The sequence below is a fragment of the Excalfactoria chinensis genome, chromosome 2 (assembly GCF_039878825.1).
Source record: "Excalfactoria chinensis isolate bCotChi1 chromosome 2, bCotChi1.hap2, whole genome shotgun sequence".
In the NCBI taxonomy this organism is placed as follows: Eukaryota; Metazoa; Chordata; class Aves; order Galliformes; family Phasianidae; genus Excalfactoria; species Excalfactoria chinensis.
The window spans coordinates 134,660,940-134,685,778 of NC_092826.1; the positions used below are offsets into that span (position 1 = coordinate 134,660,940).

Genomic DNA, 24,839 nt, shown 5'->3' on the forward strand with positions numbered 1-24,839 from the left:
CATTTTATGGTCACAGAAGGAAAGGTTTGAAGTGGACAGAGAAAATAAATCTAAGACAAACTCTATGCAATGGTGCAGGAGATTAAACCAAAGCAGAGACAGAGGCTGCTGTCTTATCTCCATCTCCTGTGCTCAGACGTCTATTTCAGATGCACACACTTCACTGTAACTAAGCCAACAGCCTGCTGCTAAGCACGGGATGACTGATTTGTCACACCAAAATTTACTTACATTATATGCCTCTTTTCATCATAGGCCAATATCTTTGTCACATCCCAATCGCCAGATGTGATGGACTCCAAGTTATCGCTGCTGCTGTTGGGCTGCCAGAAATAAAAGGCAATTTGATGTTTTTATTCTTAAAATAAGCTATCTAAGCAAAGCTTCTCTTTATGTTTCTGTTCTGATGAAGGGAGCTGCTTAGACTCTGCTACCTGTTCAGGGTTACCAAGCACCTGCAGTTTCCACCAGCTCCCCCAAATAAATATAAATAATGCAGAGTCAAAACAACTCTTCTAAAGATAACAGGATAAATTCAGTATAGAAATGCTTCATATCCCTTCCTCTAATCCGGCATGTCCACAGGCTTCAGATTAATCCTTTACGGCAGTGAAGGGATTTACTTATTTACACTAAGAAGGCATTAAAAAACAAAACAAAGCAAAGCAGTGATACTGTTTGAAAAGAGAAAGTTGGTAAACTATTTTATCCAAAGTAACTCAGTCAGAAATTGGTATTGTTTTATGTGCAATCACCGAATGCTTTCCTTCAAGCACAAGTCCAACATTCTACCCTTGCACCACCTTATCCCTCTGATATGAGCACAGATTCTGCTTTCATTGCTTTCTGCTGTAGGTGTGCACAAGGCAGTAGCAGAGAGCCATTCACCTGTGACGTCGACATGGCAACATGGTAGAACTTCCCGCGTCCTCCCTGGGGACTGGCTCGCACAAAGAAAAACTTCCGACCATCCCTGGAAAAAATTGGCTCTTCATTCTGTAAACAGCAAAATTAAGGATTATGTTACCACTACATTGATCCATTCTACCAAGCCCTCTGAAATTAATTTAGAGTGAAGCAGAGAGTGCCCTTTAACAGCAACCCGAGGCAGGCGGAATAAACCCACTGAGAACTGGAGAATGTTTTGGAAACTACAATGTCTGTGCTCTTGGGAAGCTGACACCTTTCAGCTGGGGGAAGACAGGATGATGAGCAAGAAGGAAGGACCCTTGGGTGTAAAGTCAACTTTCATTTGCAAAGCCAAGAGCGCATACATACAGCTGACTGCTCTCAGCAGCTGGAGTCAAGCCTTCAGAAATGATGTGAAGCTCGTTGGCACAAGTATGTCAAACCTTGTTTACTCTGCTGGAAGAAATGATCTATTCCTGTCTTCGAGGAAACACAACTACCAGCATACTACAGCAGCTGTTGCCTTTTCCTGCTCACTGACAATTATTTATTTCGCTGAAGCATTTATGAGGGGAAGGCTATTCTTGCCAAACTGCCTTTGACACAGAGCTCCCAGGTGAAGGTGGTGATTGACTTTTACCGGGTGACTGAAACATTCAACCTGAGATAGAAGGGACTTGGTGCGAGCAACTCAATGCACACATATGGCAAGTGAGCAGTTCCTGGAAGTGTCTTTGTTTTCCTTTTTGTAGAGGAACTCCAAGGCATGTGGGACATCTCCAGTGCAAGAGAGATCTGAACAGCAGATTACAAGGGAGGGCAGAAGGATGGCCCATACGGTGTGGCACAGTAACTCTGTGTGAAGGGAATGTGCTGGTTGAAGCTCCTTTGCATGTTGAATAGATGAGATGAATACAGAAAATAGAATGATGAATATAGCTCATAACACATGAGTTGAACCTCTACTGAACCTTTCCTGGAGACCAGTTGAGCCCTGCCTGCACTGACCCATCTTTATGGCCCCTTTGTGTTAACAGGGGTGTTAATGTTGAGCCTTTTCTGGGCCCAGTGTTTACTAAACCTCAGCTTTCTGCTTTAGCTCTGCACCGAACCAGAATTTCACTATACAAGGAGACTTAAGGCTGATGCAAATGCACATGGCAAAAATAAGTGTTTTTATTTTTCATAAAGTTCTTTCTGTGTATTAATTTGCTACCATCTCTTCACTGATTAATTATTTTCCACTATTTCTTGGTTTTAGCAACACTGTGCTTGGTGTTCATACTGCTTGCTTCCCTTATTTTCGCCCACTAAGGATTTCATTATATTTTAAAATATTCCCATTTACAGCTCGCTGAATGAAATAATGGCATCATTTGTTTCTGACATTGTACAGAAACTTGAAATATGAAACAACATTATTTCCAAATGTCTTGAATGACAGAAGAAAACTCCTTGAAAAACAACATGGGCAAATCTGCTGTTCTACCAGAACGAAGGTACATGTCAGAGAGCTCACCCCTCGTTTCTCTGTCTGTGCCTCATGCATTATATATTCCAGAAGCATGTTTCTGCCAGTGAGAGCAGCCTTTCTGCAGATTTATTTGAGGTTCACTTAGACTTCATCCCTTCATCAGGCTTTATCACTTGCCTGATGCTATGGGACAGATTTTCGCGTGTTCTTGTTGGAAAGACAACTCATTAGTGCAGACAAAACCTTGTTTAAGGTTGTGACAGAGATGGTGACTTATCCTGGATGGCAAGCTGGGGGCTATCAGGAAGCGAGCTTGCCTTGAGCTGCAGTTGATATGATTTGTGTGGGTCAAACACCACCACACTTCAGCTCTGCAGGAAGCATTTCCCAGCTGGTCCATCTGTGCTTCTCCGTGCAATGTCCTCCCTGCTTCCTGCTCCTCCACAGTACAGTGCTTAATGTGCTTTTGGAGGGACTCTTTAAAACCTGGCTTAAGTTTTGGTCTTCTGTGTGTTACTGATTGTGAATAACACTTCTTTGAGAAGTTTTTCTGGTTCACTTTCAAGTTTTGAAAAGGAAAGCAGTTAATCTGAATAACCCAGTCCTCTGCCATCACTCCACTGATGGCTTTTCCCTTTCTCAGAAGTCTTCTACTTCATCTTAACGATGCACCTTTGCCTGCCTTTTGTAGCACCAGGTCACTTATGGGGTGGTTTCATGACAAGTGTTTTGTAGGGTGAAAGTCGATCTTGCTTATAAGGTTGTACAAGCTCTGTTTTTATTTTAAAGAAGTTCATTTTATTAACTAGTTGTTATAGAATCATTACTGAGCTACCATGCTGCTGGAATTAAAACAAGGGAGTTGTAAAAGAAACATGTGCAGTTTTATACGTAGAATCACATAATCATAGAATCACCAAGGTTGGAAGAGACCTAAAAGATCATCCACTCCAACCGTTCACCTATTACCAATAGCTCCCACTAAACCATGTCCCTCAACACAACATCCAGTCTTTCCTTGAACACCCCCAGGGATGGTGACTCCACCACCTCCCTGGGCAGTCCATTCCAGTGCCTGACCACTCTTTCTGAGAAGTAATACTTCCTAATGACCAGCTTGAATCTCCTCTGCCGTAGCTTGAAACCATTCCCTCTAGTCCTATCACATCTCTACCTTTTGACAGAGCATAAGTCTTTTCAAACAGAGCTGACCTGAAACACTGGGAGAACAGGAGGACTGCAAAGCAAAACGGAGTCCAAAGGTGCTCAGGGGAGGCCAGCCAGCCCACACAGACACTTTCAGAAGTTATATGTCTACAAGCTATTTTGCGTCAATCTCCTGATTCCACTGACATCACTGTCAAAACCCACAGCTTTGTGTGAAGTTGGAATTGCGCCCTGATTTATAATTAAATTTATTCAGCTCACCTTCACAATTAAGTAAATAATCCAGTTAAAATGCCAGTAAAGTTTATCTACACCAGTTGCTGTAGAAAATTCTCCTTTGCTGTCTCCTTATCTTTATATGACCATCATAATTGCTAACTAGAAGTGGCTTGTTTACAAAAATACAAACAAAACTTTCTACAGCTGTAACTCTCGTTTCAGAGAATTTGTATGTTTAAGCAAAGGTATGAAACAAGGCCAGTTTGGTTTTTACACTCAGCAGAGAACCTGAAGGATATAAATAAAAGCAGTAAGATCTTCCATAATCCCTAAGTATCTTTGGTGGACTTGTACGCATTCTTTTTCATCAAAAGGTTTGAAAATCTTGGCCATATCATCTGACAAGGAATTACAGACATTTTCTAGAGGAATGTGTGCATTTCTCATTGCACTTTGAGTAATTAATCCTGTTGTTTAGCCACACAGTGACAACAATATTGTTATTGGCCTGTGTTGAAGAGAGCTCTCCAACGTTTTGGGGCTTGAATAAAATTCATTCATGCACTGAAGCCCATAATGGAACAGAGGATCATTTACTATGACCTTCCATGTATAGATTATTAAATTTCATGGAGTTAACGAACAGTTACTGTGAAAAAAAGAAATAGAAATCAAAATTGTGAGTTATGTGCCCTAAGTCAAAAGTCCCAGTATTTCAGACAGCTGACAAAAAGTCAACTACGTTATCCTCGGAGATTTGCTCATGCCCATTTTTAGTATCTTCTGTTATTTCACAGCTTTTTCTCTCCCCCAGCCAACTGTGAAGTCTGCATCTGTTCTAGGAAAATCTAGGAAGGTGAACTTAAAGTAAAAGGTAAAGTTACTGTACAGTTTTTAAATGATGTGCCTGGAGTACTGCGAAGCAGTATTTGAAGGAATGATGTAAACATCTATATTCTCTGATTTATGCTTGGGTTAATTATCAGATGGTTTGGCCAACGGAACACGCTGATGTCTTCTTCAGGGGGGGCTGAATCACACTCAAGGCCCACTATGACCACAATGCTGACTACAGGACTGAATTGGGTCCTTGGCCCACACGTAAAATGAAATATATCAACCAAGGACTCTTCTTTCTGAGCTTAGTCACACTTCTGGTCTCCTTCAGAGGCTGCCAAATGTGTGATTCATCTTCTTAAAGAGGCTGGGGGAATTGCACTAACAATTGACATTTTCACATCATTCTCACATTATTCTCATACTCTGACACCCATGGCACGAAAATAACCTTCCAATTTTTTTAGATTAATATGCCATAGAGTTAAAGGTAAATACAGAAAATGCAATTATTCTAGTAATCATATGTTCAGTCAAAACTGGAATTTTAAGTCATTTTGTTGTCAGAAACATAGGTGAAAAAGTTCTGTATTGCTTCAGACTCATAAAAAGCCTTTGAAGAATAGTATCAAAAGCATCCAAAGCATCCATAACAAGAGTTATCTTCATTCAGTAATGAAATACCTGACTCAATTGGTCATAATAAACATACTTTTCTGACCTCAGACTAGGTATACGATGTTTGCAGTAATACAAACTAAGTCCATGGAACAGGTTGGTTAGAAACTGGCAATTCCTTTAATAGTTATTCAGGACAAAACACCATCTATTAATGCTTGTATGTTTAATAGGTAAATGGGTATCGAAGCACAGCAGTGTAAAGCACAATTTCTTCTAATGCACTTCTCTGGGCTTCAGGAGAATGGAGGTCCCAGTAAATAGCAAGAAAAGGATTAAAAATCTCAGATTTATTAAATAAAATAACTCTTGGAAATACTTTTTTTTTTTTTTTTAAATTAAAAAAAGATACAAAATTCGGTCAGTTTAAGCTAACACAGGTGGCGTAAACACAAAGAATACTTTGGCAGCATTTTCACTCTATACCTGAGTACAGCAAAAGATTACTTGAAACGCTTGGAGCACAAAATCTATTTCCTGTGTAAAATCAATTTTAATCTGGATCAGACATAGACCAATGCTGGAGGACAGACATAGAACAGAAAAAAACACTGCTCTTGCTGTGAACTGATGTATTGTTGTTTCTACAGGTTCTTGAACCTTTTAAGCAAGCCGCTACAAAAATGGGATATATTTTAAATCTGAAAATGCAGTGCAAGATCTTTATGTGACATACTCCCATGTCTGGCATTCACCTATTCCATGAAAAACAGTTCTTTGTTGTGTCTGAGTTCATATCAGCAACTTCTCTCTAAAGAGCAGCTTAATCAAATCTGAGATCCCTTCATAAACTGCCTGCTGGGGAAGCGTTATACATGAGCTAGAGATTTACATGCTGAAAATCTACAGCATATAAATCTATAAGCAGGTGTTAAAAAAAAATCCCCCCCCCCAAAAAAAAAAAAGAAACATTCCATAAATAAAAAATCTTTTGGGGCTTTAAATTCATTATGTATGTACATACCTAGTGAATTTATAGGTATTTACTTTCATCTTAGTGTTATTTCATTTGGAGGATGGCAGGCAGCACATAGCAACACAAAGCAGTTATATGAGACAAAAGTGAGAGCGTCAGGTGGATTATGTGAAATGAATGTCTGTTAAAACAGGATATTATACTTAACCAGACAGTTTTTCCTCATTCTGGGATTCATGTAAGCCGTCAGCTGCCCCACAGACAATTTAATATCATTTTTTTTAACCATTCTTACATTTGCTAACAGCTGCAGAGTAACAGATAATTCTGTCAAATTTAGCTTCAGTGACTTAATATCCCATCTGCATGATTTTGACTGGAAATGGACATTGGCTCTTCTAATTAAACACTGTTTTCAACATTAGACTTCTTTCCAGTCTAGAAGACCAGAAAACAACCACCACAGTCCTTGCGTCTCACCGTCAGTCTCAGAGCAGGATTTGAAGGACTACCTCTGAGGCTGCTCCATGAATGGGCAGATTACCACCAACATCTGATTTTTGTCTCTTAAGCTCCAGTAAATCTTAGGCTGAGAGCTCTGTGCACACTAGAGAAGGTGACACCTGAGGCACATCATGCTTTCTTATAACTGGGGAACTGTTTTACATAACACAGACCATGGCATCTTTCTTATTTCTAGAAATCTGTCTTTGTTCTTCGGTAGAAAAACAAAAAATAAAAGAAAAAAATGGCCAAAAGTTTGACCACAAAGAGGAGATCGCTATTACCTGTCTGTGCAGCCAACCTTCACTTTCATCTTCATGTTTCTAAAACAAAACAAGATCATTAAATAACATTCCTGGCATGTATTACATGTTGCTTATCAGTGCAAAGTGCAGTTGGACTGAACCTGAAAAGCTGTGCAGAAGAACAAAGTCACATTATTCCCCAAAGAAATAGAATCTGTTAGTAATAAAGGTTGAAACAAAGGCTGTTAAGAAAAGACTCTGGACTATGCTCGATGCGTAGCATATCTAAGCACAGAGACAGATACACTCCACTGCATATCTCTCCTTTCTACTACAGAATTACTCATGTTGGTTTAAAAGATGGTGTCTGCTAATTATGAATACGTTTACATTAGTATATCCACTGAAGGCATTAATTAACTACAATTAATTACATAATTTATAACATATTAATAACATCATTTATATTCTCTGCCTAAATAAATATGCTCCAGTGGACACGTCCCCAAGTGAGATGGCTGGTACACTCTCACCCCAGGTGTAGGTGGCCAACAACCTCCAGGCTCTTATCCCTACCTTGGTGCAGACACCCGTGGTTGCATCGCACAGCGTCAGGATGGAGAAGTTCTGGGCCCTGTTCAGCCAGTTCACTGCCACCTTGGTGCTGGTAGCCCACTTTACCATGGTGATGTAATAGTCCCTGAAAACACAGAGGTGTTTTTGGTTATTAAAACAGTGAGTCTAGATGTCTCTGGGCTTCTTTATGTATGGATTTCAACCCCTAACAATGACCTTTTTAGGGATGTAAAGGTGTTTTATCTTCCACTTCTGAAAGTCATTTTCCAAGACCCACAGGCAGAGATAAAGAACTTTTCAAGCTATTCAGTCTTCCAAGAAGGACAGTAATGCCTGGAGTTACAAATTTATGCACTGATGGAAAAGAAATTGCAAACAATTGCCCTTCTGAAACCCATCACCACCAATGGTAGGGCTCCTTATGGTTATGAAGGGTTAACAATCTCTGGATGTCTCTGATCCACACGTATTGCATCAGAAGGACAACAGCACAAAGGATGTGGTTTAGAGAGGTGCTGGATTTCAGCGGAGCAGTAACAACTGGTTGTCAAAAAGAAGTCAGTAGAGATGTGACAGTTTACATCATTAAAAATGTCATCCCACACTCCCTACGCCATTCTCTGCTGTTGGACATATTCAGGTTCTAGTAACACCCACAGTGAATCACTACTGTGGGCTGCACAGTCCTGTAAGCAATATCTTGCCCAAGAAAACATAGCAAGATTCAGCAATATGTAATATTGACTGATGTAACACACTTAGTTTGGACTGGGCTTGAAAGTCCAGGATCACAAATAAATGATGGTCACTTTCCAAGAGGTGCTCACAAATGTCCACCTCTGTACTGCAGTCTCAGGGTAAAGCTCTTGCTGGGCAGACAAAGCCAGTAATGCTCTAATACACCAACAGGCGGAGCGGGCCAAAGACACCCTTAAGTTATAATACAACTTCTCAAAGCACACAGTCTATAAAAATTTATTAGTTCATTTGTTTGCTATAAAATATGTATAAGGAATTGTTGTTCCCTTTGGAATTAATGTGCTGTGTCACTGGAGAGTACTCAGCGTACTGGCAAGCACTCCTGCATATACTGAAGAAAAAGGGCAAAAGCAACAAAGACACGCTTCTCTAGCAAAATAACAAGTTGGGAATCGATTTTGTAGTTTTCTGTAACATTTAGTGCCTGAATTTGGCTGGGGATAAATAACAAAAGGCCTTTACAACAGCATCCACCACACTGAGAGGAAGGATACTTCCAGGTGAGAAAACAGCAGTCTGAAAATTCAGTGCTTGAAATAAAATCGTAATTTTACGCTCTATCAGTGAGAGAGCATAGGCCCTGAGAAGGAAAAAAAAGGCACTGAAGCAAAATTAAACTGTAAAACCACCTCTTCTTCCCCTTCACAATGAACTGAGAAGACTCAGTCACCCTGAAAAGGAAGCTGAATTCAGTACATTTGTGGCTCGGAGCATTTATTTTTTTTCCATAAATCCAATTTAAAGTTTGAAAGATATATATTAAATTTCGATATCCTTGTCATTGCTTGAACATAGGAGCCACGGTTCTTGCTCAGGAACTTTTAATTATTATTTTATGTCACATATATACCTTCTCTATTGCCCCGGAGATGGGCATGGAGACCCAATTTCTGTCTGTAGCCTCTGTGAAGCCTGTAGACACCCAGCAAGCAGACAATGGCACGTACTCGTAGAGTACTTATTATTCTAGTCTCAGAGTCTTTAATTTACTTCTCCTTACATCTCTTCTGTAGGACAACTAAATTTTATGTCTCCCATTTTGCAGAGGAAAACGAGACAATAAGGTGTGATTCATCTCAGCTAATTGTAAACATCTGCACTTTGAGAGCTGCACTGGTTGGGCAGCCAACGGAGGGGAGCGGGGCATTTTCCAGGCGCTGTCTGACCCAGTCTGGATTTTATGGGAGCTGAGGGAAGGAGAATGTATTTCTTACGACTTCGGCACTCAGGGGAGTGCCTCATTTGACATCTGAGATGCCAATGTGATGTGAGAAAGACATTGATGTAGCAGTTCACTGTTATATGTCCAGTGCCTTTCATTGAAATTAAAGTGCCATTTAGACATTAAATAGTAAACCTTTTTTGTTTGCTTGTTTCGTTCTCTGTTGTTCTTCAACTTTTTTCCCTTCTTCTCTCAGCAAAGCATGGAATTGCAAAAAATCTGGCAAAAATGCTCAGAATGAAATATTTTTAAGATGAAAATGATTCTGAAACGACATTCTATTGCTTCCAAATAAGCTTCCTATCATCAACTAATTATTTTTTCCTGACAAATGTTCCAATTCTGTGGAAGATTTCTGACTTCCTTTAATTCTAAAGCAAAACAAATGGAGTTTCTCGTCTTAATTTTCAGTTGTATTGACTGTATCAAAACACTTGGATACAGATACAAAGAGCGCCCAGACTCGCTGCTCTCCTTGTGTCATCTTTGTGAACACGTTGGGCACACTGAAATGCTCCAGATTCTTATGACCATCATTCTCCCCTGAATTTCTGATACTCTTTTCTGTAACGGTCTGTACGGTGCATCCGTCGTGTCTCTTCATGAAACATTATCACATTAATCCTCTCATCTTGGAAAACATATGCATCATGAAAACGCACTCCTCTTTCTCCAGCAGCACTAATAATGTGCTCCAGGGATGAAAACCACCATGTTTTTGATGGGATTTAAAAATGCTAATTAATGATGACATATTTTGCATCGTTTTACAATACTGATTGAAAGCCAATAAATTACAGCCACCCACAGCCACATAGCACAAATTTATTAGTGACGCGTGGAGCCTGCAGTCTCAACTTATTACTGCAATTAAATGACGTTGTCCAGCAGGTGCAGTTCTGACATTGTGATTTGGGTACTGTGAGCTGGGATTGCAGCCTGCAGTCCTGAAGCTGTTGGTTTGAAAGGCAAACACAGCTCTGCCCATTTGATCTGTTTACAGGTCATACATCTGCTGTTGCATAATTGGATTTGAATTGGAGCCATTTAGAGTGATTCAGTGGAAACCTGTTCTGAGGTTGACATTAATTTTCCTAACGTTAAGAAAGGTAACTTCCACCATAACTGATTGCACTGATTTAGCATCCTCTCATCAGATGACTACACAGTGTGTGCATGACAACCAGGCAGAGGCCTTATGTACCTACAGTTTACAGGATTAGAGGGAATGGCCTTAAATTGCACCAGAGGAGGTTCAAGTTGGATATTAGGAGAAATTTATTCTCAGAAAGAGCAGTGAGGCATTGGCACAGGCAGCCCAGGGAGGTGGTGGAGTCACCGTCCCTGGAGGTGTTCAGGAAACATGCAGATGTGGCACTGAAGGACAAATATAGTCAGTGGGTATGGTGGAGGTGGACTAAATGATCTTAGTGGTCTTTCTCAAACTTAATGACTCTGTGATTCTATGATCACGCATAATGAGGGCACCTTTCCCTGCCCTCACAGTTGGCCTGTTCCATTAGCTCTGTGCTACACCTATATATCTGTTAGCACGGGGACTGCCCATCCAGCAGTCTAATTTAGCAATCAGATGTGTGTGATCGGATGCTGCTACTTGAGTAAGTGATGTGCTGGCAATGAAAACCTTGTTGCATCATGTCTGACATGCACAGAAAGCATCCAGAAGCGGTGCAGAGGGGTCACTGCAGGTACCAGATGTAGAAGCAGAATGTAGAAGCAGAATTCTTTTGCAGGATGTCATGCTGTAAAGCTATTTCAAGTGTATGGCAAAGCTGCTGTAATCCAGAAATGTCTCTAATCCCCAAGCTTTGCAGGGAGATGTGCCAGGCACTGACTAAAGATGTTTCTTTCCCAACAGCAGGCTGGAACAATGTGATGCAACTTTCAAGTGCTCACAGACCTATAAACGTAGCACCACTTTTGGATGTAGGCTGAAGTCCAAGCCAAATTTCCAGCTCTTGCTGAATGCAAACAGATTGGAGCACTTGTTTGAATAGAAATGGGTGGCTAAGTGCTTGGCTAAACTGCAGGCCAACTTCTCAAATCTACTTACCCTGAAAGCAGCAAAGATCTTTCCTTTCTATTTATTTATTTATTTTTTTGATGAAGACAGGGCAATGTATTTGCAGAATGTCCTGATTTCGTTCCCATGCTCGACTCACAAAGCAGTGATCTCATGATTTCTGTATTAGAGATCTGCCTTGTTTCTGCTTCATGGTGTCCCATACAGCACACAGACAACCATCCCTATTCAATGCCAATGACTAGATGTGAAATGAAAATGTTGTTATGGATTTTGCAACATGATACTGCTCAGTGCTCTAAAAATAAGCCCACTCTGGAGTTAGACTGGGTCACAGGCATTCTGAGTAAAAAATGAACAGTGCTCAATAAAAGCACATGGAAGAAGAAAAAGTATATGAAAACTTTTAACTAGATTTACCCAAAGCGAAACCTGATGGTAGTGGCAGAAAAAGTAACTGTAAAACGACCTCAAAAAAGACAGGGCCTTATATAAAACCCTAACGGAACCAGATTGGGCATCCCAGTACGAGAAAACACATACCTCAGTCTCTGATTGTCTGGGGGAGTCATCTCTAGATCATGGGTAGGTCCATTCAGACCAATCACATGCAAAGAAATAGTTGGATTCTCCATTCCAGCCTGGATTTCAAAATAAAATGAAGTAAAAATAGAATAATTGCTATATCTAACACAACACAGGATGGTTTTGATTTATGATGGACTGTAAAATGCGCTCTCCTGGTTAAGGTTATGGATGGGTAACGCAGCCATTCATAGGGAAGGCACGACTAAGGTGGTTTATCACAGAGGTGTGGAAAGGCAAAACAAAGGTGAAATTCTACACAGCACACCTCTAACTTCTGTAAAAGATGTTGTTTTATACATGGTGACTAAGAATACATATACATATATATAAATAAAATATATTAATAAATATATATTTATATAGATAGATATATAGATATTAATAAAATATATTAATAAAACAGACTATAGTGATAATGGTAAATGTCGTAATACATTTATAATAATACATTTATAATACAATACATCCCTTATTGCAGGAAACCTACATAAAACCTGCACATATGTATCTCTCCTGTTTGATTATGGTTCAGATTGGACCCATCTGTGAGTCCTGAGGAATTCAGTATGCAAAGCAAGAAATGACAGAAGAAACAACAGTGCTGCAGAGTACACATCCTAGAAACTGTAGAGGATTCCAAACACCAAATTTTCCTTCTTGTTTCTTTTCTTAGAAACAACAAGCCAAAATGTTTTAAGGATCGCTGTACGCTTTTAGATATTGTCAGCTCCTATCTAGAACACAAGCACAATTGCAGGTACAAAGCAAGAACTGAAACGTTTTATTTTCATTACATTAGGAATGACTAATACTTTGATCAGAAAACTGCAAATTTTAATAATACAGCTAAAGAAAAATACAGACAATTCACTGGAGAGTAGCTGATTTTTCTTTAGATCTGTTTATTTTCATTGCTTATGAATGTGTCCAATTACACTGTCTCCTATCTGAGCCTACCAAGAAAAATTAAAAACAATATGAGTTTGCTGCTTGTTTGTTTTTAATAAAACAAGAGAACTGCTTGTTTTATTTTCCCTTACCTTTGGATAATGGTAGGTTTTAACAGTAGGGTAAAGGCTGCCAGTGTAAACTGGGATCTCCATGGTAGGGACTCTGGAAGCATTAATTGTTGCATATGCTAACCTGGTGCCATCAGGAGACCACCAATGAGCAATATGAGTCTTCAAGATCTCCTCTAATTAAAAAAAAAAAAAAAAAAAGAAAGGAAAAGAGAGAAGAAAAAAAAAAAGACTATTAGGTGTAAATTACCAGATAGCAATAAATGAAAACCATGTAGATACGAAAATCCCAGTCTAATCACAGCACAGGGAGAATGTCACAGGAATATCAATTAAAAATGCTCATTAAATTATGCTGTATACACAAATGAACACAATTGACAACAATTACTCTGAATATATAAGTTATTAAGCATAATTACGTTGCTCAAGAAGCATCAAATTATTCATATTAGTACACACACTTGTGATAGAATAAAAAGCGTGGCTGTTCCTGCCCTGTGTCCTGTGCTCCTGTATATGAACATTAGGAATTTGATGGTAGCAAAAGCTGTGTTCCCTTGGGAATACTGCACTGATTTGCTTCCCCACAAAGAGTTCACAAAGTCATACTTGACTTATATCAGTGGATTCAAACAGTCTTTGTACTTAGGTTAAAGCGCATCACCTGAAATTTTAATCCTCCTAATCTCTACTGCCAGTTGGGAATAAACATAAATGGTGATTTTCTATAAGTTATGCAATGTTGGTGCTTTTTTAACACTTTGTGAGACACCAGGCTTCAGAGACTGGCCTGGTTGCCATCTTGAGTATTATCCCTATTTCATTTTTAAAAACATTTTTGCAAAGCTATATTTCATATGCAGCCAGGGTCAGAGGTGTAGTTGTTAGCGACAAAATCCTTGGAAAGGCGACAATATAAATAAGTCAGAATTCAAGTATGTAAGCAGAAAGCAAGATTGCAGATATGAACACGGATCAGGAGAAGAACTCCTTGAGAGTAGCCCTGCTGAGAGGGGCTGAGATGTCCTGGTTGATGAAAACCTTAACATGAGCCAGCAGTGTGTGCCTGGAGCCCTGAAGATCAATGGTGTCCTGGGCAGCATCAGAAGAGGGGTGGCATCAGGGAAGGGGAGGGGGTTGTTCTCCTCTACTCTGCTCTGGTAAGGCACCCGCTGGAGTACTGCATCTAGGCCTGGGCCACCAGCACAGGAAAGATGCAGAGCTGTTGGATCAGGCTCAGAAGAGGGCCACAAAGATGATCGGAGGCTGGAGCATCTCTCCTGGGAGACAGGCTGAAGGAATTGGGCTTGTTCAGCCTGGAGAGGAGAAAGCTGAGGGGAGAGCTCATTGTAGCCTTTCAGTGTTTAAAGAGACATTATAAACAGGAGGAAACTCAACTTCTTACACAGGTAGATAGTGATACGACAAGGGAAAGTGGATGTCAGGGGATGTTTTTCACTGAGTGGTGAGGTGCTGGCACAGGCTGCCCAGAGGGGCTGCAGATGCCCCATCCTTGGAGGTGTTCAAGGCCAGCTTGGATGGGGCCCTGGACAATTGGAGCTACTACTTGATTTAGTGGTTGGCAACCCCTGCACATGGTATGGCAATAGGAACCTGATGATCCTTTGGGTCCCTTCCAACCCAAGCCATTCAAAGATTCTATGATCATTCAATGATTGCAATCCTAAGAAATTATTTTGAAGGCTGGCAGAACCTCATTCTCATTAAATATCAATTCAAAGAGCATTTAATTGCTAATACTTTCTCTTATCATTTAATACGCTTCATTGCAAAGATGACTTCAACTTATAGATAGCCAAAAAAGCTTTAAATTTCTCTGCCCAAAGTGTCTTCAGCTACCAACATGAGGAAGACACTAAATTGGCTTTCTAAATCTACCATTTTGCAAAAGGCAATAATGCAATTCATTTTCATTACGAGGCTTAATACCAAATGAGTCATTTCTATTCAAACTGGAGCAGAAGGGCTTGCATATGCTCTACAGATTGATGGGCAGGAAGACAGGTGCCATGACTTTAATGTGAGAATGAAGAATTAAATAGGCTTCAGAGTGTTTCTGAACTTTCACCACTGGTACTCAACTACACAAGTTCAAGCAGCTCCACCCTCAACAGTTATTGTGGTCATTCAAAAAACGAATGAGGAACTTTAGAGTTTGGACCCACCATGTTTGTATAACAACCTGTGATTACTCTTTGCTTTAACCTAAATTCTCGTGTGGTCTGAAGAGTAGAAATTCACCAGATAGTGTATTTTAAAGGAAAAAATCTTGGATCTATCCTTGAAGAACAGATGGGCAATGAGACATGTCAGAGATCGAAGTAACCTTTGTTACTCCAGACTTGCATTAGTCTTGAGACAGTGCTCAAGGTAACGTTAGGAAGAGTGCGAGGGAAAATCACTCTCAAGAGCTATGCTTCTACAAACAACAAATTAATTAACCAGTATATAATGGGGATATCTATGAGAGGCTTCAGGAAGATGTCTAGGAAATCGCAAGTATCATGTGGGAAAGCATATCTCTGGCAGATTTGTTTTGCTGCATTGTCCCACCTATTATTTAAAAGATGCTGCTCTTGACTTTTTATTGCTACATCATTAAAGACATAACTAAAAGCATAAATGGAGGGGAAAAATAGATGGCAGATGAATCTTTGTCATTTTAACATTAAGAATGACTTCATTCAGCTAACTTTTACTCAGGGACCTCAGACTTAAGGAAGCAGTTCTGCTGAAGGTACCTCCTAAAAGGAGGTTGTAGTGTGGTGGGAGTTGGCATCTTCTCCTGTATGACTACTGATAGGGCTAGACAGAATGGTCTCAAGTTGTACCACGGGAGATTCAGGTTGGATATTAGGAAAAGTTTCATCTCTGAATGAGTGGTCAGGCACTGGAATGGGCTGCCTAGGGAGGTGATCAAGAAGCAAGTAGATGTTGTACAGTTGGACTAGACAAGCTTGTAGGTCTTTTCCAATCTTGGTGATCCTACAAACTTACTGTCAAGCCCTGGATGGACTGAACAGTGGATCAGCAACTGAATGCATATTCCAGTAGGTTTGTTAGCCACAACTAGCCCAGCAAGTGTATAAAAGGAAGCATCTGCCTGCTTAAAGATTTGATGTCAACAGTTCTTGTAAGACTGATGAAGACTTGTGTGTTGCTTCAGGTAATATGTTTCTCAAAGAAGGGCCACGAGCATCAGGGTTTTATTTCTGGAATCTCAGTGGTAACCAGCAGATACGGGATAAAACCTGCTTTGTGAACGACATTTGGAAATCCAAATAGGTGGTTTTACTGTTGCATAACATAATCTGCAATTGTGATATCTCTACAGATATTACCATGATAAATCTGCTTCTCAGGCTTGTGCACAGCTCTCAGCAAGCTGAGCTCTTTGTTAATAAGTGCACATCAATGCTATTGTCACAGGGGCCAATAAGTGCATTTTTTCCAAGCATTTCTAAAAATCTATTTCCGCATTCTCTGTCAGTCCTGAGTCACACTATTGATTAATGACATTCTGTTTAATGTGGTTAAGCTCTGGCTTGCCGTTAGTGAAAGAATGAAGCTTTTACTAATGGCTGAGTGGGAAATCCACTGGCATAACAGGAGGTTCTTCTAATATACAAAGACATTACCAATGATTTGCAGTTTTCAAGTAGGAGCTAAATGAAACAGAGACTTGCAAAAGGCAAGGATGCTTGGCCAGCCCAGTCCTCTGACAGATGCTGTCATTTTCATAAACCTTGTCTCTTCAAAGAGAAAATGTCTCCCTCATAGATCTGTGCTACACACAAGCAAGAGATCTCTGGGATACCCAAGTGGTGTGTTCACCCTTGGTGAAGCCCCTTGTGTTAGACAGATGAGCTGTGGCTAAAAACTGCAGTGTCACTAAGTACCAAAAAGAAACCTCAGGTACTGAGGAGGTGTCCTTGGAGACTAAGCAGAATGATTTTTTAACTGCACCTGGAAAACAGAGACTTTCTGCATTTCTAGAGGTCAAAACAAGGGTAGAGGCATTTAAGACATTTCACTTATGAAATAAATCCATTTCTTTCTAACAATTAAAATCTGCTCCTCGTTCCAGACATTGCATTTTCTTTTAGGGATGAAAACAATATTCTTAATGTTGTACATTGTCTTTGTGACAAAAAAGATAGAAAATGGCTCGATTCTCCTGCAAGCAAATGCACACAACCACATTCTAGTGTATCTAGTTTGATGTCAACAGACCCACTAATTCCACAGTATTTTAACTTTTACTTGAAGAACTACACAAGGTTTTGTCTTACCGAGGAAACATACCCTTCTTTATAACTTAATGCTGATGTTTTAAAGCACAGTGATTCCAGGAAGCAAAATCAATGGTTTTGTTTGTGCAATTTGTAGATGGTGCTCAGACTGTTAAGTATTTGGTGTGCTGATGGCATTTTAGTCTTACTTTAAAAACTGTTAATAAAAAGGAATCTTAAGCAAAATGAAATTAAAGTCTAACATGAAGGCCAAGGCTTATACTGGGGAAGAAAGCTCAAAGGAATTTGTCAGTAGGAAGCATCAAAAGAAGATGAGAGGAAGAGAGATCAGAGAAGCAAAAGGGGGTCTAGGAAATGAGAACAAAAAGACTTCTGAGATAGCAAAACCCCAAGGATTCCCAGTGAAACATCAAATAAATACAAATGCTTATTTGACAGCCAGCATCTGTTTTAAAATCAATTACTAGATCACCTCAAATCACCAACCACATGCCAAATTGATTACTATTGTATAGTTCGAAAGCAAGTATTTTTGCCTAGTTAATAAAATGCTTTGCTCATATTGGCCTTCACTGACATGTTACAGGGATTCTTTCAAGGACCACCATGCCATCTTTCATACACATGCAAGGTAAATTTTGTCTCAGTTGGTGTAATGTAACGTAGAATCAAAGAATCACAGAATTGTCTGAGTTGGAAGGGAACCTTAAAGGTCATCTGGTCCGACTCTCTGCAATGAACAGGTAAACCTACAGCTCCATCAGGTGCTCAGAGCCTTGTCCAGCCTGTCCTTGAATGTCTCTAAGGATGGGGCATCCACCATCTCTCTGCGCAATCTGCTCCAGTTCTTCACCAAACTTAAAAAACATTTTCCTTATATCCAACGCAAATCTCCCTCCTTTCAGTTTGAAACCATTTCCCAATGTCCTATCACAACAGACCCTGCTAGAGACTCTGCTCCTTCTGTCTTATAGCCCCCCTGTAGCTCTACGTTGACTTCCATTAACGGGTATAAAATGAGAGTAAAAGTACTTAAATGTATGAAAATTGCTTTCTCATATTATTCTGCTTTACATTAGTTCTATATCCAATCTACATTTTCCTACATTGCCATATTTTTGTGCTTATGTCAGCAATACCCCTGCAGTACTCCTGATTTCAATGGAACGAATCCTCTTTTTGTGCTGCATAATTGAGTCAGGTGCAAAAAATCATTTTTTTCAGGATCACCAAAGAATTCTATAGCACTTGGAAAAAGGCAGAGACTCTAAAATAAATAGATGAACGAGAAAGAAGAGAGAGCAGTCCATTCTCAGCCTGATCCCATTATTCCTGTATGCCAACAATAAACGTTCTCAAGGTGTTTGCGTCATTGTAAAGGAGATCCTTAAGGAAAACTGAGTGCAGTGCTCAACCTGACGACTCCTAATTCCTCCTCAAAACACACAGCCTCATCTTCTGTGACAGACAGCAAGCTTATGAAGAATAAAATATTACTTGCTTGTGAGGGATTTGAAGACATGCTTTAAAGAACATATTTTAAACACAAAATCCTTGATCCAAAAGCTGTCACCACCTGATGGCAGCAGCATCACACAGTCGAGGTGCTCCCATGTGTTTAGCAGCTGAGAGAACATGGCAGCCCCTCATCTCAGGGACAGGAGCCCATGCATAGGGAAGGTGTGGGCTGTGAGTGTCATTAGTTTCCCCTTAGTCATGCAGTTTAATTGCTTGAACACATGTTGTTTTCTGCTCCTGCAGCCTTGCAGCCCCATGTTCCTTTCAGAAGAACATCGTGGTGAGATGCCAGCATTTTCCCCTGGTTAGTTAGGCAGCATCCCAATGTAAGATGCTATCTGCCTTCAAGGACTTGCTGTGCTGCAGATGAAGTGTGGAAGTATTATTGGCCTTTCATTTCTAAGAAAACAGAAAGGAATCTAGAAGACATGCAGAGCCCTCAGCTGTGCACTTGGAAGATGGAGCACAGGGAATTCTGAGGGTTTGGGCTGTGCTTTCTGCCTCTGTGTCTGGAAAATGAGGCCTGAAGAGAAACTCATTTCTTAAGAAGCTGGGCACTGAGGACAATGCCATATGACCCTCCAGGTCAGTGAGCTCCAGTCTAACCACTTCTTCTCCTACATGGGTACCAGAGCTGCTGTGCATTCTGAGCCAGACTCAAGCTTGACGAACACGTCAACCTCACCAAACCCGTGGTTCACAAACTACTGTGCTCAGAAGAAAGCACCTTTAGATGCTTTCTGAGGCTCTGAAGGAATGACACAGGGATCTTCAAACACCACCCAGTAGAGCCAGTGTGACTATAGCAGAGAAAGCTCTGCCTGGCCAAATTCTGATTCCTCTTATCCCAGCTTCTTGGCACAGCCCCATCCACCAGCAATCCCCTCCTGAACAGGGAGGATGTCCAGCTGTTGGAGTGGATCCAGAGGAAGGCCATGAAGATGATCAAAGGGCTGGAGCACTTATCCCATGGAGAAAGGTTGAGAGAGCTGAGCTTGTTTATCTTGGAGAAAAGAAGACTCTGGAGAAACCTAATTGTGGCCTCCCAGTACTTGAAGGGAGCTTACGAACAGGAAAGGGATTGACATATTACACTGTATAGAAGTGGTAGGATGAGGCAGAATAGCTTTAAACTAAAAGAACGGAGATTCAGAGTAGGTGTTAGGATGAAATATTTTACTGAGTGGGCAGTGCTGGCACAGGCTGCCCAGAGAGCTGTGGATGCCCCATCCCTGCAGGTGCTCAGTTCCAGGTTGGATGGGGCCCTGGGTAGCTTGAGCTGGTGGGTGGCAATCTGCCCACAGAAGGGGCTTGGAACTGGATGGTTGCTAAGGTCCCTGCAGACATAAGCTGATCTATGGTTCTGTATTTCTCTGAGGACAAGCTTTAGGACATCTTTCCCCAAGGACTGGGATTAAGATTAGCTCAGGGCAGCAGGCTGCTGACAGACTGAAGAAGCTTTCTGAGGCTGCTCTTCTCAACCACACCAAAAGCACCAGTTTCATGCTGCTGCTTTGCATTGTTGTTTTTTTTTTCCCCCTCAGACCATTGATTCTTCTAATTTGTTGTTTTTCCTTCACCAAAAAGTCCTGTAGCTGCTATATGAGTCAGGGCACTGGGGTGTTGTTAACAATGTTATTGACAAGAAGTTGCCAGATCTTCTTTGTTGTCTGAGTGTTATAAAACACGAGAGGTATCGATTACAAATCTGGCTCTGCTCTTTGGTAGTGCTCTACAGCTCCTACCAGAGTACAGGAAGAAGGTCAGGCTGCAATAACTAAGAAATCATGAAAGTTTAAAGTCCTCCTCATTTATATGAATGGATTTGTTGAAAAGTCAAAAAGTCAAGAATAAAAAAAAAACAACCCAACCCACTAAACAATACAACTGCACACAAGTGATGCCATCATTAGCAGCCCTCAGCTGTTTGCTTTCCAAAGCATGAAGGATTCCTGCTCACAATAGCTCCTTACAATCAGCACTGTTGCTGGTGTCGGTGAGTCCCAGACACTGTAAAACGTTCCCGATCCACTCTGGCCACACTGGCATGCAGACATTTCATCAAAACAGGGAAATCTGTAACTCATCAGCTTGCCCAGTGAAAATGAAAATGGGGACCGAATTAAGAAAGTAGAAACATTACTTAGAGATCACATAGCCAGATATTCCTAACACTCACTCCAAAAAGCAAATTTATCTCAAAAACCTCTCCGCAGTGGCAAACTGCAGCATGTCATTAATGCAAGATAATGATGAATGTTACCATCACTTGGTCTAGGCATAACTCCACAGTCTTTGTCAGCCCTCCATGAAAGCTTGGTAGCTAGAGGCACTAAAGCTGTAGTAAAACCTGTAGTAATTTTGCTGGCCAAAGTGTTCTGGGTCATTTTGCACTGCAGCTCATAGCTGTGGGAGGATGTCCACAGCAAGGTCACATCATAGCTTCTCAGCTGCTAAGGGCCCTGACAAGACAGAATTCATGTTGCCCAATTGAGGTGATGCAGTGGGGCCCCTTATTGTCAAGTCTTATTTTTTTTCTCCCTGCCACTTAGCAGGCTGCTATGGCTGGAAATACAATTTGCTTATCTGTGCAATGCAGTGAGACAAATCAAGGCTTTCATTATATTACTCTATTCAAACCTGCTCAAGCAGCTTTCACTGCACCTTCCCTTTAAATTAAAAGTAACATATTCTTACCAGCTAATCTGTGGGCTTATGACAGCAGGAAGATGGACAGCCAACACTGACACAAGGGATCAATTTCAATAGCTACAGACATATCAAGAAAGTTAGTGATCACAAACCCCTCTGAATTTGACTATCAAAAATTCATTAGATGATTGCAATAGTTCAAGAACACAAGTGTCCCAAAGCAATCTCTTTTAACATTTCATAAAGAAATATGCTAGAAAGGAAGACTGAATAGCCTGACATTGCTATTAAAGAACTTGATTCTACAGCCTCATGAATGCCTATATCAGCACCTGCACAAGTCATCTTTCATGTCAATTAACTGCATGATTTATTCACTCTGAGCAGCACCTGCTAGTCACCTGAGTGCTAATGAACCTGTTAGTACTGCAAAATAAGGCTATACGGTATAAAATAGGAACTGTACCACATGAACTGAATTTAGTCTAGCTACAGTTTTTTTACCTAGTGTAAACTGCCACTGACATTGAAAAGCCATTAAAAACCCACTCAGAGTTTATGTTGCCCTGCTATGGCAAGATTCCCAGAGGTTTCAACCTGAACAGTGATTCAGGAACTCACTAACTGAAAGATTCAGCTGAACAGTGACTCAGAGGATGAATCTGATTTTACTGTGCTGTATAATTAGAGGAACTACTGAGATCAATAGAATTACCCAAGAATAATCAAAATGAGAGCAGGATAAAAACGGAAGCAAAATTAGCTTATAGCATTATTTCAGTAAAAAAACAACACTCTTATTAAATAACAGAAGCATTTATTATTAATAAAGGTAATGGCATATAATAAAGTTATGCCACAGATGGATCAGAGGGGTCTGACTCTGTTTATCAGTGGTGGCATTTGCATGTGCAAGCAGGAAACACCAAAAATACTATTCAACAGTGAGAACCAGATGGTGATAAACCCTTTTCATTTACTATGCACGAATCCCAACACCTTCAGTTGTGAAACCACACAAAATAATTGATACACAACTGAATAAAGACTGCGTGCTTATTTTTATCATCCCTTGCTAAAACAGTGTATGTAGTCATCTCCGATAGTAATGTAGCAGAAACTGCAGAAAACATGGGTTGTTCAATAACCAGTGAAAATATCTGTGGTTGTGCAGGCTCTATGAGGGCAAGAACAGGTTGGTTTTGACCGCACTCAGTGTGTGTATGCAGGAATCCCGGCAGTGTGAGCTTTCTTAGCCCATGCAGCCCCCATCTCCAAAGCTTTTCCTGGACACCAACAAGACTGGAACCTCATGATGCTGTGAAAATCAGAAATCACTTGGGTGCACTGTTGTGTGATGGTGCTGTGCATGTGGCAAGCAGTAAAAGGACTGAAGAAAGAAAGGAAAATAAAAAGGAAAGATAAGAATGTAGCAGGGAGGCTGAGAAACAGTGTGACCCTCTTCTACTTCAGGAAAAGGCATTAACAAAATTATTCTGTGAACTTACTCTAAGTTCTGTTTCTCCTACATACAAGCCTTGGGGGATCACCACTATTGAATCAGGTAAGCAAATAGAAGAAACAAATATACCGGCCTGACAGTGTCAGCTCGTTGAGAGCTCTTTCATCTCTGCAATGAGGAAATACAACTTTTTCTTGGTTATTCTGAAGACTGAAGAATGCAGTGATTCTAAACCTATTCAGCTACCATGTAGTAATTCCAAACCGATCAAGAAAAGCTTACATATTGGCTTTCCTTGGACCTCTTGGAATTAGTCCACTTCTCTGTAGGCAGCTGCAGATCTACTATTAAGCCCAGCCAATACAGAGAAGACATTTAAAGCTGCTGTGGGCACAGGTGATGGTCCCAGCTTGCAGCCTGGGGAGAGGGCACTGAGCCTGTGTGATCAATACTTGCAGCCCAGTAACTCCCATAGGAGAAAGTAAACAAAAATCAAGGTTTTGTGTATGCAATTCTGGTACGTAATAAATCAGTTTGCACCAAAGCACATTCCTGAAATGATCACTTAACAACCCTTTATATCGGTTGGCCAAAAGCATTGAGGGATGGCCAAGTGTTGAGGGATGTCCTACTCGCAACACGCTGCCTAGTGGCCTTTCTTGATCCTTCCTATGATCACACGTTCAGATATGAGCTCTGTGGACCAAGAGCCAACCATCCTGTACAATCAGCACCGCTGCACCAGCAGAGTAGAGTCTACAGCAAACCTACAGGATGATTTTGTAGAAGTTATTTAGAAGAAAAACAGGACCACACTATTAAGTCCAACACATAGGACAGCCAAGTGGTGCAATGGTGTCCAGCTCCTCTCATCCACTGTGCTGGGCTCAGTGATGAAGTCTATGGTGATAAACAAGGCAGTTGCCTTGCTCATTCAAACTGGGATTTTCCAATGGAGATAAATGTATTAAACATATACTATGAAATTTCAAAGGTGTTCTGCCATACCTCCTATTATAGGCACTATGCCCATGTATTTCCATATTTACTAACCTTTTTATTTTGAAATGTATGAAAGATTTAATTTCCTTAGAGAGTCTAAGGTTGGTGTCTCTAACGACTGCCAGTTTTACTTTAAAAGCTACAATAATTAGTCTTCTAATGAGAGCTGTAATTGGATAGTGAATTAAAAACCAGATGAGGTTAACTGTTCATACCGGCAGTGAAATTACAGAGGTTTAAGTATATTTATTTCCATTTTACTGTATTGATTTGATTTTGTTCTATTGCCTGTTGTATCCTGCCTCTCATAGCTATACAATGATCTCATTATTTTCACATTATTAATTTCGATATCCATACTGATATATAAATTTTCTGAGAAAAATATATACCAAAATGCACAGAGAAATACAAAGATGAACACACACGCAGCTATGCATAAGAATTGTGACAGTGAAAACAAACTGCCTGCATAATTGGATCTAAAACTGGTAGAAAATAAGTTATTAAAATGAATACCATAGGAACGCAATTAAGAATTTTAAGGAAAAAAAAACAACAACCCAACCTGATTAATTAACTGCAAATTGTAAGTATTACTTTGAACTGCTTTGTACAGAATAGTATCAAATCACTAATTATTCCTGCCCGCTTTGTTCAAAGATCATGAATGTGCATTTTAATTTACACTAAGTATAGTGAGAGCCAGCATGTAGAATTCTGCAGAAATCACTTGGGACGAAGGGAAATTCCCCCATTACCATACAAATG

At 40.3% G+C, this 24,839-nt stretch overlaps 1 protein-coding gene across 5 annotated transcripts in view; it reads right to left on the bottom strand.

Annotated features, from left to right (window-relative positions):
- Positions 1-24,839, bottom strand: part of DPP6 (dipeptidyl peptidase like 6) — a 447,472-nt gene that overhangs the window by 32,824 nt on the left and 389,809 nt on the right. For all 5 annotated transcript variants that reach the window (XM_072328927.1, XM_072328926.1, XM_072328923.1 and 2 more), the window contains exons 9-14: positions 13,179-13,333; positions 12,094-12,191; positions 7,526-7,649; positions 6,989-7,027; positions 889-996; positions 232-323 (exon numbers count right to left, since the gene is read on the bottom strand). In XM_072328927.1, coding sequence (XP_072185028.1) covers positions 232-323; positions 889-996; positions 6,989-7,027; positions 7,526-7,649; positions 12,094-12,191; positions 13,179-13,333 — 616 coding nt within the window. The remainder of the gene's footprint in view (positions 1-231; positions 324-888; positions 997-6,988; positions 7,028-7,525; positions 7,650-12,093; positions 12,192-13,178; positions 13,334-24,839) is intronic.